Source organism: Macrotis lagotis, chromosome 8 (assembly GCF_037893015.1).
Source record: "Macrotis lagotis isolate mMagLag1 chromosome 8, bilby.v1.9.chrom.fasta, whole genome shotgun sequence".
NCBI lineage: Eukaryota > Metazoa > Chordata > Mammalia > Peramelemorphia > Peramelidae > Macrotis > Macrotis lagotis.
Window position 1 is genome coordinate 158,908,798 of NC_133665.1, and position 16,342 is coordinate 158,925,139.

Below are 16,342 nucleotides of genomic sequence, written 5' to 3' on the forward strand. Positions count from 1 at the left end.
GAAAATACACAAAAGCTTAAAGTGATTTAAAGGGGTCTTACTTGTTTCTCCTAATCAAATGGCTCAGAGAACAGCTGAATGGTTTGCCAAGACTTGGTAATGGGGCTATGCGCCATGATGAAATACTCTCTGGCTTACATTTCCCCTGCCAGGTCTTTCATGCATGTCTTTCAATGCTCTGTTTAAACTCATACTGAATGTTTCTACTGTGGGTTTGCAAGCTGTAAGTGAGGGAAGCAGCAGCTGGGCTCAATTTGATATAGAAAATGTCTTGATCAAAGGAATACTGCTAATCAAAATAGGACTTTGACAAATCAGCATTTTGTTAATCCGATTAGGTAGATGGATCAGACATTGGTAATGATAGATGTGAACTTGTTCAGTCAATTTTATCAAACAGCAACTGAATATTCTAGGACCTGAATTTTACCTCCAACTGCAAATATGGAGAGATACAATATGGAAAGAGGACTGTTTGAAATAATAGTAATAGATGCCATTTACATAGCATATTAAAGTTGGCAGAGAATTTTACCAAATGTTCATTTATTCCCTACAGTACCCCAGTAAAGCAGTAAAGGTATTAATTTTCCCCTCCTCTAGACCTGAAAACTAAAGTTCAATAGTAAGTGGTCCAATGATTTCACCAAGGTCACATAGCCAGTAAGTTTGGGAAGGACCCAAACCCAAGTCACATCTGACCATAAGGCCAATACTTATTCCAACACCGTACAAGAATTTGGACACTGTGGTCATGAATAATGAAAAATTCAGGAGAATAACAATAATAAAAATAACAAAAAAAAATCTGCCCACATTTGGATAGTATTTGAAAGATTCCAGAGCACTTTTTTTCACAACCCTACTGGAAGGTGGATGGTGTCCTGTACATAGTAGGCATTTTATAAATGTTTGTTGATTAATTGACTTATTCATTATTACCATTTTACAACTGAGGCCACTGAGACTAGAGATGAAACAGCATTCATAGTTATAAAGCGTTGAAAACAGTGTTTGAACCCAGATTTTCTGGTTCTATTAGAGTAAGCTCCATGAGACCATTAACTGTTTTTGCCTTTTTTATATCTATAAATATATAGCAAGTATTTAATAAATATTTATTGATTCATTACATTAGAATGTCTTGTGTCATAGTAAATAAAAAGAGTGGAGAAGCAAAAAAAAATTTTTTTTTAAAAAGGGACTTTTAGGAAACTAAAAGAACAGTCCTGCTAACTTTAGATTGTGAAAGGACTGAAACTATTTTTGAGATGCACTCTTCTGCTATGTGAAATGTCGAATGAAGAGTGTCCAGTACTTCAGTACAGAAAATGAAAGTCAACTGGGGCAATGAATTTATGCTCATTAGTTATCCAGCAATTTCTATATTCAAAATTTTATTCGACCTAAATGTGTTTGGATTGTGTGAAATCTACCATTCATTTACTCTTAAATGATAAGATTAAGGCTGAAGTGAAGAAGCAGATTATACAGAAGCAGATTATACAGATTATAATATAATATATTATATATATAAATATATATTAATCCCAGTAATTCACTGACATTGACTTCTCCCCCTAGTGACCAGTTCATTGCCAAGTTTCCCTTACCTCTCCTCAGTCTCCTATCCCCTTCTGTCTCTCTGATTCTCTTCACCCCTTGTTTCTAACAGTCTCTCTTTTGTATAATCTTTTCATAGTCCTTAGAATGTTTATATAGTGCCTCCTATGTGTCAGACACTGTAAGTTAAGCTCTTTTTTAAGTATTATTTCATTTGGTCCTCAAAACAACTATGAGAGATAGGCACTAGATTCATCATCATCATCATCATCATCATTATTATTATTATTAATATTCCCATTTTTAAGATAGGGAAATTGAGGAAAACAGAGGTTAAATGACTTATCCAAGGTCACAAAGCCAAGACGTTCCTGAGGCCAATTTTGAACTCATCTTCCTGCCTCCAGGCTCAGTGATGGACCCACTATCCCATCCTCACTGTCTCATAGGTCAGAGGATTATAAGATCAGAGACCTGTGGAACTTTATACTCCATCTAGTTCCAAATGCCTCAGTGTATAAATGAAGAAACAGATGCTTAGAAGTCAAAATTAAGATAAACTAGTTAATAAAAGACAACATCGGAATTTGAACTCAGATCCTCTGACTTGTTCTTTATATAGTATTACACTACAGATAAGCCAGTCCTACCACCACCACCACCACCACCACCACTCTGTCTTTCCCTTGTTCTTCCACACTCCATAGCTTTGAGTATAAACTACATGTAGTCTTAGGTTCCTGATGGCCCCACAAGATTCATTTACTCTGTGACTTGAGGTGGCAAATTTGTGAAAAAAACACCACATTAAAACAGTCATTCCCCCTGTGACTCTGGATGGACAGATTTCTGTGGTTGAGCCCTAAGCTTATTTACTGGTACATTCAGCAATTTGTGGCCCACAGCCCCTTTTGCCCACAGCCATCACCAGTGAAAGTAAATTACTTAAATGGATTGAATCCAAATCATTAATACTTAGTCTGCTGTTGTAATTTAGTTAAGGCTTCATTAAAGGGAAAGATCCCATCATCAATTCTTCAACCCAACTGTTATTTACAAGGCATTCCTTGCAAAGTTGCCAATTCAGAATTCTTGTCCCCGTAGACCTCGAGTTGATGTATTTAAGAGAAAGTAGAAAAACAGCTGCAAGAATCAATGTCCATGTTCTGCTTGGACAAGTAGAAACAGAAGGAAGCTCTCTGCAGCTTACTCACATGGACAGCTCCAACAATTTGCAAGCCTTTTAAGTAAAGGAAAGTTATTATAAATAAAATGTGTGCCAGATAGCATCCACCAAATGCACTAATATGAAGAATGAGCTTATAAATTATAATAATCTTGAAAGACTCAGCCTAACATTTCCTAAGTTAAAACAAATATTCTTCAGTGTTAAATGACTCTTAGAGAACATGTTGTTCATCCAAGAGAATTGGAAGCTAAAGAAATTTGTGGCAGGGACTCGTTGTGTGGTGTATGATCACTCCGTCACCACTTTTCAATTTTGTTGTCAAAAACCTAAGCAGCATTTCTTGGAAGATATTTAAATGCTATAGAGTTTGACAAAACATCTTGGAGGAGTCAGAGTCAGAAGAACTGAATTCAAGTCTTGATTTTTCAACTTTCTTGCTTTGTGACTTGATCCAGAGTTTTCTCAATTATTATATGGGGATAGATATAACTTTTTTCAACCTAACTCCATGGAGTTGTTAAGAGTATCAAAACATTTATTTTATAACTATAAATTACATTGACATAAAATACATATATGGAACTATGGTCTCATTGATGATCACACTTGTAGTTATATAGTTATGCATTAGACTATCCGCCCATGCAAATCATGCCCTATCTATGCCTGTCCACCCTATGTCACTCTTGGTCATCTTTGGACCATCTCTGTGTTTTCTTTCCATGAATTGCATGGCTGCTTATAGAGTATGCCAACTATCCATGTTATATTTCTCTTCCCATGACTAATATGTCATCCTATGTTCCAATCATCTTTTTCTCAGATGACATCCTTTGCCCTGCTTCTTTTACATCATTCTCCATTTATAATGGGTTTCAGCCAGCTCACACATATAGTGACCCTCTCCAGTGCCCTATGGGTGAACCTCATCTCCAACTTTTTGACAACTCTACTGTTGAGTGACTCAAAACAATATGACATTACTGAAAGAATAATAGTGGTGGACCTTTGTTTCAGAGAAATGCTTTGTATCATTAAAAGAACATTACAGTTTGCCAGAGTCAGTCCAGTACCCTGTCTTCTTTCTGTTCAATTTGGGGTCTAAGTCCTTGTCTATTCCTTGTGTATGACCAAGAGATATATGTTTATCATAGCAGAAATTTAACAGATTCCCCCTTGATTCATAGCAGGAAATGGAAGGGAGGAGTGTTAAATTAAAAACTGCTTACATAGGTGACTTATTCTATGCCTAAACCAGCAAACATTTATTAGCATGTGCTAAGCATTGTTCAAAAAGAGAAATAAAACAGACCTAACCCTCAAAGGGATTGCATTCTGCTCCATCTATATGATCTAAAGTCAGTATATTCAGTTCATTATAACAAAATGTTCTAAGATTTAACGGGGGAAATTAAACTTATATCCATAAAGCAGGACCTTTCCATATACCTTGCTGCCTTCCTCCCTCATTATCTTAAGTTCTTTTATTTTTACAAATGTACAAGAAAGTAGAAAAATATACTAAAAGGCAAATTCGAGGTAATTGTTTTTCAAAAGTAGGAACTAGAAGCTGAATGGATCAGGAATGACCTAGTATAGGAAGTAGCAGCTGAGGTTAGCATAGAAGGAAGTCAAGAATTCTGGGAGATGGGGTTGGGGGGGACTGTCTTGTAGTCATGATGGAAAGCCCTTGCAAACATCTGAAAATGGGAAATGAATGAACATGTATGAGTTATAATAAGTCACCTACTTTGACTGGAAAAAAGACAATATGAAAGAGAGTCCTGTATAATGATACTGGAAAGCAATTAGAGCCAGATTGTGAAGGGTTTTAAATATCAAACAGACGAGTTTTTATTGTATCCTCCAGACAATAGGGAATCTGAGCTTCTCAGACCTGTGCTATAGGAATATCAATTTGACAGCTGTTTGGAGCATGGATCAGAGAGGGGAAGACTTGATGGAGAGGACAGTTTGGAGATGGTGAGGGCTTGAACTAGAGACATGTGGATGGAAGGACAGAGATGAATGAAAGAACTGTCATGCAAATAGAATTAAGAAAATGATTGGGCCACTGATGGGCTATAAGGGGTTGAGAGAAAGAGAAGGATCATATTTATGAAAATGAAGTGTCTTCTGCTGTGCTACAAGGATGTGGGTTTTTTTTAATTCAAAGTCAATTTCTACCTCCATATATATGCATTTTTAACTCCTTTGTCACTTAGCATCAATATCATGGATCACTGGAAAGAGTACTAGACTAGGGTTCAAATTGTCCCTATTCCACTGTCTACCTTTGGATCCTCAAGGACCATTTGTTCAAATGCAAAATGAGGGATTTGAAGTAGATGGCCTCTAGTGTCCCTTCAAGATCTAAATCACTGATCATGGAAACACCAATTGAGTACCTACTGCCTTCCGCACCATATGAAACAATCTTCATAGAAATGACAGTAAGCAGGTTAACTATTCCAATAATCCAACATTAGTGATAGCCCAGAGAAGATGATTGATTGTCAGTGATGTTGCAAAAAAAAAAAAAAAAAAAACAGATAAGATTATAGAACATAGTTCTGGGGGGGGGGGGTTCCCTTTATTGTGATCACACTTGTAAAACATGAATCAGAAATTACATCCACAGGGGTTTCATCACTGGTTTAAAGTCCACTTTTGTTTCCTTTTCTGTTTTAATAGGTGAATGGGAAAGACTTATCCAAAGCAACCCATGATCAAGCTGTGGAAGCTTTCAAGACAGCCAAAGAACCTATTGTTGTTCAGGTCTTAAGGCGAACCCCTCGAACAAAGATGTTTACTCCTTCACTAGACTCCCAGCTGGTGGACATGGGCACCCAAACGGACATCACCTTTGAGCATATCATGGCACTGACTAAGATGGCATCCCCCACACCACCAGTGTTGGATCCGTATCTCTTGCCTGAAGAGTAAGTAATGAAATAATAAATTACTGAAAATGTGACTTGTTATATTTATTACATCATCAAATCATTACAGCTTTATTTTTTCCTTCCATGTGGAAAAAAAAATTAATGCTTCTTATAATTCTCTTTTGAGTTGCCTCTGTTTAACTTTATTGTTTATAGAGGCAATAAATTGTAGCCTGCTCTGAACTGTTCCATTCTGTTCCCACATATTAATTACTTTATTATAACCCTGAAGCAGAGTTACTCACATTATATTCTAGGAGCAAAATTACTTACAAATGTTGTCAAAGAAGCTTCAGAATAAAATTTAATCACTCCAAATGATAATTTGAGGATTTTTGTAGTTACAACTCAGAGAAATGATCTTTATTTGCTTAAAGACATATGCAAATGGAATATTAAAAAGGCCCTAGAGGTGATAAATTTTGCTTTCTTTTGACCCCATTTGAAGTTTGCATCCACCTTACATCCATTGGAGCCCAATGTACTAATAATTCTGGTTACACTTAACACAGCTCATTCCCTCTTTCTGCTAAAAGTCATTGTTTTAGAGTTGGAAGGGACTTCAAAGATCATCTAGTCCAAGAACTTCATTTTATATATGAGAAAAACTTACAGAGGCACAGTGATTTGCACAAAGTCACATTGAAATTATGTGGCAGAGACAGAACCCAAGTCCCTGAGTCTTTCCACTGCAAAAATTCTAGGGAAGACTGTCTAGCTTAAAATAATTAACAAGTTGCCTAGAAAAATGAGATTTTGTTATTTTCTCAACTAAACAACTTGCCTACAGTAGCCCCAATAGTCCCTTTATGCCTCAATTTTTCTATCTGTGAGGGAGAATAAATTGCTGTATATTTTACTTTTTTTTGAGAAGGGTAGGCCCTCCAGAAGGAAGAAACATAAAGAGAAATTCCATTTAAGATAAATGTAGACATTATAAAATGCTTGGGAGTCTTACAAAAATGAACAAGGCCAAGTCAATACAATGAAAATGACAATTCTACCTAAATTAATTCACTTATTCAGTTCCAAACCTGTCAAATTACCCAAACATTACTTTATAGAGCTAGGAAGATTCATCTGGAAGAACAAAAGGCCAAGAATATCAAGGAAAATCAATATAAAAATGTGAAAGGTGGGGTACTAGAAGATTTCAAACAATGTTACAAAGTAATAATCATAAAAACAATACTGACTAAAAGATAGCGTGGTGGATCAGTATATTAAATTAGATACACAGTACTCAGTAGTAACCAGAGTAATCTAGTGTTTGATAAACCCAAAGATTCAAGCTTTGAGGGAAAGAATACATTCTTTAATAAAAATTGCTGGAAAAACTGGAAAACAATTTGACTAAAACTAAGGATAGATCAGCATCTCATAAGCTAAGATCAAAATGGGTAAATGATTTAAATATAGAGGGTGATATCATAAGTAAAATAGGGAAACATAGAACATTTTATCTACAGGTAGTAAGGTAAGACTTCATGACCAAGGGGTGGCTAGGTGGCGTAGTGGACAAAGCACCAGCCCAGAGTCAGGAGTACTTGGGTTCAAATCTGGTCTCAGACACTTAATAATTACCTAGCTGTGTGGCCTTGGGCAAGCCACTTGACCCCATTTGCCTTACAAAAAAAAAAAGAGAGACTTCATGACCAAACAAGAGGTAGAGAGGATCATAGGAAGTGAAAAATAGGAGATTTTTGACTATATGAAATTAAAATCTTTGCATAAACAAAATTAATACAACCAGAATTAGAAAGGTAACAGGAAATAAAGGGAGGAACCAATGTATAAGTATCTTTGATAAATTTCTCATTCCTCAAATATACCAAATTTATTAAAAAAAAGTCATTCCCCAATTGATAAATGATCAAATGAAATGAATAGGCAGTTTTAGAAGAAGAAATCAAATTTCATTCTTCTTTCACAATATGATTAAGATGGATTTCTATTTAGAATGGCTATGCATACATAACTTACGCTAGATTACTTTCTGAGAAGGAGGGGAAGGGAAAAATGTGAAATTCTAAACCTTGCAGAAAAATGATAACTGAAAATTATATGTAGTTGGAAAAATAAATTTTGAAATACTTTTTAAAAAAAGAAAGAAGAATTCTTTCAATAACTATTGATTAGAGAAATGGATAATATAACAAAAAAGAAAATTACAAATGCTGATGGTTATGCAAAAAAAAACCCAGATACACTAATGCATTGTAGTTGGAGTTGTGTACTCCTGAATAATGCAACCATTCAGGAGAATAATTTGGAATTTTGCCCAAAGAACTACAAAGTTATGCATACTCTTTGAACCAGTAATACCACTACTAAGTTTGTATCCCAAAGAGATCAAAGAAGAAGAAAAAGGTTTTTTTTATGTACAAAAATCTTTACAGTAGTCCTTTTTTGTAGTGGCAAAGAATTGGAAATTGAAGGGTTGCCTGTCATTTGGGGAATGGCTGGAATGTTGTGGTATGTGATTGTGATAGAATACTATGCTATAAGACTTGAAGAGCAGAATGGTTTCAGAAAAATCTGGGAAGAATTATAGGATGCAAAGTGAAGTGAGCACAACCAGAAGAACATTGTACATAAGAATAGCAAGACTATAAGGATGATCAACTGTGAAAGACTTTACTATGATCAAGAAACTGTCCCAAGATATTTCCAAAAGATGCATGATGAAAAATGTCATCTACCTCCAGAGAGAACTGAGACCTCTGAATGAAGATAGAATAGGAGAATATTTTTTCACTTTGTGCTCCTTGGTTTTTTTGCAACATGGTTAATGAATATGAAAATGTTTTGCATGACTTCACATGTATAGTTGATGTAATATTACTTTCCTTCCATCTCAATGGGCACAAATGATGGTAGGAGTGAGGAAGAGAATTTGGGATGCAAGATTTTTTCTAAAAAATGAATATTGAAAAAAGTCTATATTTTTTAAAAGATAGGAGGTGTAAACTACAACTAAAGAAGTTCACTCTCAGAGCAGATAAGCACCTGCTCTGCAGATTATAATCTTAGTTTCCAATGCATAAAGAGAGGCTAGATGAATTGCCCAGGCACATAAACCATTATGTATTGGGGGCAAATCTTGAGAACCCAGATCTTTCTGATCATGAGACAGTAACACTGCCTCTCAAAGATCCACTGTAAACTAAAATTGCATGTTAGTTCATTGACCAGCATGTGCTTTCATATCTGAGAGCACACACAGAAGAGTTTCTTCTCAGATAAAATTCCAGAGAAATATTGACTTCTGCCTTTTGAAAGTGAGCAGTCTGACCACAGCAATGTGAGACTTTGGGAGTCCAGAATGATCTATCAATTTAGCAGATGATCTTGCTCTTCATTGTTGATGAGAAGTATCCTTAGGTACTCAGTTGTTGAGCTGACAGTGATAGGATCCTTGAAAGTGCATCCCTTCTTTCTTCCCAAGAAAAGTTACCTTTGCATGAATCTGACCCTGGCCCCCATCCCCAAGGAGATGCTTTAGATATATCCAAACATCCTCAGAGTTCAGAATGATTGAGGTTCTCAGTTTTAAGGTCAGAAGTCGATATAGCCTGTCTGTTACCATGGAGGGATCTGGGATTTAATGGAGACCATTAAGCTGATGTCTGGGCAACAGGGACCAGCCACGCACCACCCTCACAGCTAAAAGCCCCATAAGTATGAGGAGTAGGCTTGCCTAATAAGACCCGAAAATTGAAAGCCCTTGCTTGTTTAAATTGCTGTTCACTTCTGGCTTGTGGTTTCCAGTGTAAGTACTTGGGAGGCAAGATGAGAGCCAATTGATTACAGCATTAACCTGGGAGTACTAAAGATCGAGGTCCTCAGCCAGCCAGGCTGCTAAGTCATAATGGGAGCAGCCCTGGCAGGAGCCTGTATTCATATTGCCATCCTCCCCCAAGCCTTGGCATGATTCTGAAAACAGGTGCCCTCCTACCTGGTGAAGCCAGAGCTAATTGAGAAGGAATGCCGCACCAGCTGGAGGTGGAAGAGGTGAAGACACCTTGGCTACTCACATCTCTCTCTCTGTGGGTTCTCCCTCCCTTTCAAAAACAGAAGAACAGGTGCTGAGCTCCCTGTCCCCATGGCCCTGACTCCGCAAGAACTCTCTTCACAGTGTTAGTGTTTAATGTATGGGTTTTATGAGTTGTTCTGAAGGCAATGAGATAGCACAGTAACAGTGGCTCTTGGCTCTGCCTCTTCACTTCCTCTGTGACTTTGGATAAAGTACTTCTTGGTTCTCACTTTGCACATCCTAATGATTTTCAAGGTCCTTTTGCCTCCAAATCCATGAACTGCTTCTCCAAATATCCCCCACTAAAGGGAAGCTCCTGTTCTCTCAATACCCTAGCAGTGTTTTAATGACAACTGCATTCATGTGTCTAGCCCAGAGAAATGCAGTGAACCTGAGAAGAGAAGAAAACTTTAGGCTTGAGCACCTGCCTAGGGCCAAGCAGTCAGCTGTGGCTAAAATCCTCTTTCAGAGCCCCTTCCTTCTCTTAAATAGATCTTCCCAGAAGCCCAAGCATAGCCTCCTAATTACTAAGCAACCCCATGCCCCACAAATGGTTCAAGATTCCATGATGGAAAGCATTTTCTTTCCCATTAAACATCCTTGAACAATATATAGAATTGTATCACCAAAAGAAAGAGGGGGGAAATACCCTTATATTTCCATTTACAAAGAAATGATCATAGTTCCCTACCATGGAAAGGAAAGTGGTTCTTGAAACAGTGACCTAAACCTTGTTTCATCTTCATAGGCATTCATCTGCTCATGAATATTATGATCCAAATGACTACATGGGAAGCATCCATCAGGAGATGGACAGAGATGAGCTTGAACTGGAGGTATGGCAATGTTCTTTTTCTTATTCAAAATGTCTAGTATCTTCTTGGGAGTCATTTATTGAAAGGGAAATATTGCATGTACCCTGCATCCTGTGCAATTTATTCCCTCCAAAAAAAACTAAAAAATGAACAGAAACAAAAACTTGAACCAAGCAACTCCAAAGGTGAGATTTTATTTTGTTGTGTGTTATATATACATCAAGCAAGCAAGCAGTAAGCATTTATTAAACTCTTTCTCTGCTACCAGGCTCTATGCTAAACCCTAGGGATGCAGTGGAAAGGAAAGAATGACCCCTGCCTTCAAGGAGCATATATTCTAATAGAAGAGATATAGACAGATATAGAGAAAACATCTAAGGAGTAGGTATAATGTAGTCTTAGAAGATAAGGCATTAGGGGCAGCTGGGTGGCGCAGTAGATAGATGAAGAAGAAGGAAGAAATCTCCTTGTAGATCTGTAACAATTTTTGCTCCTGGGGCAAATGATTTAAATACACCCAGAGAAAAGTGGGAGTGAGCCTCTCAGCTGTTGAGGAGGCTAATGCTCCCAGGAGGGACCAAGGTTTAGGATGGAGAGTTGTCATATTATGACATCTGGTAGCTTCATATCGTGACCAGTTATTCTTTCTAAGTGGTCACCAAGCTCACCTTAGCTTATGAGAAGGACTTTTGATTTCAAAGATATCAGGAACCTTGCTGAGGAAATTCTCTGCCAGTGACCATCAGCATACACTCTGCCACATAGACTTAGAAAATTGCCTGAGATGAAGTGGCTAGGTGACACAGTGTATAGAACACCCAGCCCTGGAGTCAGCAGTACCTGAGTTCAAATCTGGCCTCAGACATTTAATAATAACCTAGCTGTGTGGTTTGGGCAAGCCACTTAACCCCATTTGCCTTGCAAAAAAAAAAAATTGCCTGACCCACTAAGGGGATAAGTGACTTGTTCAGGATGGCAGAGCTAATTATGTGGCAGAGAGAGAGGACCCAGGGTTTTTGAAGCTGGCTCTCTATGGTCAGATATTTTCCCAGTGAACCTCTATTCTTATCATGGAATACCCTTGTGAATCTGATAGTCATAGATAAGGGTTTCCTGTAGAAATATTAATTATAAAAAAAATTAAGTGTCGTAGAGCTAGAAGGGATATCAGAGATCATCCAGTACATTTTAAAGATGAGGAAAATGAAGATCAAAGGTTTCCCAAGGTCATACTAGTGGTAAGTAAATATAACGGTGGAATTTGAACCCAAGTCCAACCAGGGTTTTTTCAAATGTTCTTCATCATTCAAAGAGCATGAATGACTCCCATAGTGGTTTCTGTATACTTTTTAGTAAAATTTGGTTTCCTAATCAGTATTTGCTCAAGAAAACCTTTAAAAACTGATTTTAGAAAATGATGCCTTTTAAAAAGTTAAAGTAGATAAATTACTTCTGTACCACTCAAAGGTCAGCCAATTGGAAATAGTTAACATTTTGTCCCATTTCAGAATCGGTCATCAGGTGGTCTACGCTGAAGCATTAATACTTTGGAAGGAGATGAATTACTTGGTAGCAAAAGGTGATCAGTTCAGCAAAAAGGCAGTTGAATAGTTGGAAACAGCTGTTGTCTGGATAGCTCATAAAAAAGACTGAAACGTTTGTTCTAATCTTGAAGGAGACTGAGAAGAATGGGAGGGAGCACCATTCTGATACAATCCCCCTCACCTGGATAGTCGCATTTGGAGTGTCCTCTGAGAAATGCATTCTAACCAAAAACACCATCATTAGTTGTGTTTATTAGGAGTGGGAAGCATGGAGAGGAGCAGAGGAGGCAGTTGATGACTCTAGATCTCTGAAAACATATAAGATAAGCTTTAAATTTAGCCAAGACTCATTTCCTAAAACGAATGTGGAACAACCTAGGCTAATCATTGGCTTAGTTGAACTTAAAATGAAGGTTCTCAACTGGAGTATCTTCTCTATCAGGTATCTGCTTAAAGCTAGCAAAATGGTGGACGAGTTACATTTACTGTTACTTCCATGAAGTGGACTGCAGTTTCCAAATGATCCAAATGATAATCACTCAGTGTTTTGTTCATCCAATCATTCTTCTCCTAAAGTAAAGGATTCTTATTTAAATGGGAATGAGAGAGAGAGAGAAGAAAGGTCGGGAGAAGAGAGAGAGAGAGAGAGAGAGAGAGAGAGAGAGAGAGAGAGAGAGAGAGAGAGAGAGAGAGAGAAAGGAGGGAGAGATTATTTGATGTTTCTAAGAAAGTCAGATGTACCAATTGTTTGGTTTCAAATACCTCCTTTTAAAAAGATTTATCTGGGGTAACTAGGTGGTAAAGCAATTAGTGCACAGGCCCTGGAGTCAGGAGGACCTGAGTTCAAATGTGACCTCAGACATGTAATCACCTAGTTGTGTGACCTTGGCCAAATCACTTAACCCCATTGCCTTAAATAAATAAATTTTTTTTAAAAAGATTTATCTTACTCCCAGCAAATAAAGATTGTTCCATGTTTTTGTCATTTAATTACTAGCCAAGTATCAGCATTCCCTAATAAGGAACAGAAAGAGTCAGTGGCTAGAATGTTAGACTTAGATTCAAATCCCACTCCAGACTCCTACTAGTCATATGACACTATTCTCCCTCTGTCTCAGTTTCCTCAATTGTAAAATAGGCATAATGATAGAACCTAATGCCCAGGGACATTGGGAGGATCCAAGGAGGCAATATGTTTTTAAATTTTTTTTATTTCTTTAAGGCAATGGGGTTAAAGGTCACACAGCTAGGCAATTATTAAGTGTCTCAGATCACATTTGAACTCAGATCCTCCTGATTCCAACATTTAGCACCATTCTTAGCACATAATAGACATTTTTAAAAAGCTTGTCGACTGACTGTCAATGAGCCTATGGAAGACAAACCTCAATCCTAATACTATGATTCAACTGCATGTTGTTACTGTGTGATGCTGCAGTGAACATTATGTAAAGGACTCATAGGGTGGAAACTTCTCTTAAAACCTCTTCTATTTGAACCTCATTGGAAAGTATAAAAAGAATTAGATAGTGAGGATGATGGTTCATTAATAGAAGGAACAGATAAAATTCATAGATCATAGTGTTCATGGTGGTGATGGTGATAAAGAGGAAAAGAAACTAATGAATAGAGAAATAGTCTCAAAGTTAGACTGATCTGAGTTTCAGTCTCACATCTGGTACAATTATTATATGTCCCTGACAAAATTGACTTCCCAGGAATCCAGAATTTCAGAGATCAATTGCTTATCTGCTTTGATAGGAGTTTCCTCAGTGGCAGGTTTCCTACATTAAAATCATAGATCTAAGGCTAGAAGGGAAGTTCCACGTCATGAGGTCCAGCCCTCACTAAAGGCCCAGGGAGGTTGAGTGCTTTACCCATAGGTCCCATATGAAATATCACAGGCAGGCTTAACCCAGGTCTTCAAATTCCACAGCCAGAGTGGTTTCTAGGGTAACATGATCAAATCATAGGTCCAGACCAAATAATAATAATATCATTTTAGCCTAGCCAAAACTCTATGGAACAGACTCCTGGGTCCTGGAGGTCGTCTGCCTTCTAGGTTTTGTTGCAGCTTTTACATTCACACTTGGTTAGTTGGAATTGGTAGGAAATCATTCATATGGAATAAAATGATTTATTTCCACTTCACATTACTCATCTGTGAAATAAGGATTAGATTAAATTACCTCTAAAGTCTATTAAGTTCTAACTCTATGATTCCATGATCCTATCTGCCTAGCACTTTTATCTCACCTATTAATTGATTTGTAATTAGACCCATTGCAAACAGTTGGACCAAGAGAAAATTCTATGGAGTTGCCCAAGACAGCAGAATAGAAGGAAATTCTTCCTTCAGAATTCAGCTCTCCCCCCAACTCTGAACAACAGACTATTACCACACTTCTCATCTTCCCACCCCTTCATCCTGGGCTGGCAGTTGATAAGTTATGACGGGCAGAAGGGTATTGAGGAGAATTTTTCTTCTACATGTTTATTGGAATATTTTTAAGGATAATGTGCTGAGAAAATCGATCCTTATTCTAAAATATTCCAAATGATCATATTTAGAAGAATGTGAAATCCTAATTATGCTACAACTACTTGGAAGTATCAAGATTATACTCAGCAGTTGTCAACCGACCAACTAATTATCCATGAAGATTCAGGTACTAAACCGCCTGCCCTTAATCTTGTTTTCAACAACTAAAGGGGGAGGCAGGAGAAAGAACAGTAGTCAAAGATGGGTTTTCTTAATGTAGTGTTTTAATTTCCCAGGGGCTCCATCAGTCTGTATATATAATATTACATGTCCATTAAGTGGTCTTCATCAGCGAATGATAGCATTAAAAAGTATTTAAAATCCTCAGGCAGAGGAAAGAAATAGCTTGTTTTCATGAGGAAAGAAAATTCTTACCAGTCATGCTCATGCTCAGGGAGTGACTTAAGTAGAAAAGAGTCAAAGAAGTAGACCCTCCCACACACACACTGATGGAGAGGATGTCGGGTGGAGGCAGAACCACCACAAATAATGCCAAAAGTAAAACATTAACTCCTTCTCCAGATCTCTGGGGTGTTGAGAGACTCATGGGTCAGACTCCCAGCTCAGGATCTTCTGTGAAGCCTTCCTTGAGTAACCTTGTCTGAATTCTAAATCCTTATTGCTCATTCCCTTCAGGGAGTACCTGACCTGCCCTGCCTCATCCTGTGTAGTGTTTGTCCCCAAAGAGCAATAAAAAGAGGCATTTCTGTAGGACCTTAATGTTGCCACCTATTTTATCAACATTATTTCTTTTGATCCTCAGAAATCTTGCAAGCTAGATAATATAATCTCATTTTACAGATGAAGTAACTGAAACTGAGGCTAAATGATTATGCCCCTGGCCTTGCCTGTTGCCCTTCCTCATTGCTCTGTTAGATCCTAGGGAGCCGTCATATGGCCTTCAGATGCTCCCTAATGACCCCTGGGCCTTGCCATTGACCCCACTCAACTCTCTTCTATGTGTTGTCTCCCCTGGTTAAGTTCTGATTCCTTGAAAGCAAGGAATAATTTTCTTTTTCCTCTTCAAATTTCTAATGCAAAGATCAGTGTTAGGTAAATAGTGAGTACTTAATACATTTTTTTCATTAATATATAACTGGTAAATATCCTAATTCCAAGACCAATCCTCTTTCTGTTATTATAGTTGTGTTATATATGCATACTATATGTGTATTGTTTCTATATAGACATGCAGGGGATATGTCAGTGTGTCTCCAGAAGGGGCTGTATGAATTATGACAGCTATAGTCATTTGAAAATATTGTTGTTCAGTCATTTCTCATTATGTCCAACCCATCATAACCCCCTTTGAAGTTTTCTTAGCAAAAATACTGAAGTGATTTGCCTTTTCCCTCTCCAGCTCATTTAACAGATGAGGAAACTGAGACAAGTAGGGGTAAGAGACTTGCCTACAGTCACATAACTAGGAGGTGCCTGGTGCCACATTTGAACTCAGAAAGAAGAGTCCACCTAAGTGCCTTTGAGGACTTAAACTATGTCTAATTCTTCTGTCCGGTGTGGTGGAAATTTAGTAGATTTGTGCTGTTTATTCAAATTTATTTATTTGTTCCAGACATGTACCTGGGCTAGTATTATGCCTACTTGGCAAGGAATTAACAGGGTGTCTGTGTCATTATTAGTATCCTAAGGGCTCAGTTTCTAGAGCGGTGGCTCTTTAAAGAAGAGTCTTTGAGTTTATTTGTTAAAA

The 16,342-nt window shown here is 37.6% G+C and overlaps 1 protein-coding gene across 4 annotated transcripts in view; it reads left to right on the forward strand.

The window, feature by feature from the left end:
• The window catches only part of PDZRN3 (PDZ domain containing ring finger 3), a 275,866-nt gene that overhangs the window by 241,552 nt on the left and 17,972 nt on the right, over positions 1–16,342 (forward strand). For all 4 annotated transcript variants that reach the window (XM_074198710.1, XM_074198711.1, XM_074198712.1 and 1 more), the window contains 2 exons: positions 5,447–5,694; positions 10,482–10,569. In XM_074198710.1, the coding sequence (XP_074054811.1) occupies positions 5,447–5,694; positions 10,482–10,569 (336 nt within the window). The remainder of the gene's footprint in view (positions 1–5,446; positions 5,695–10,481; positions 10,570–16,342) is intronic.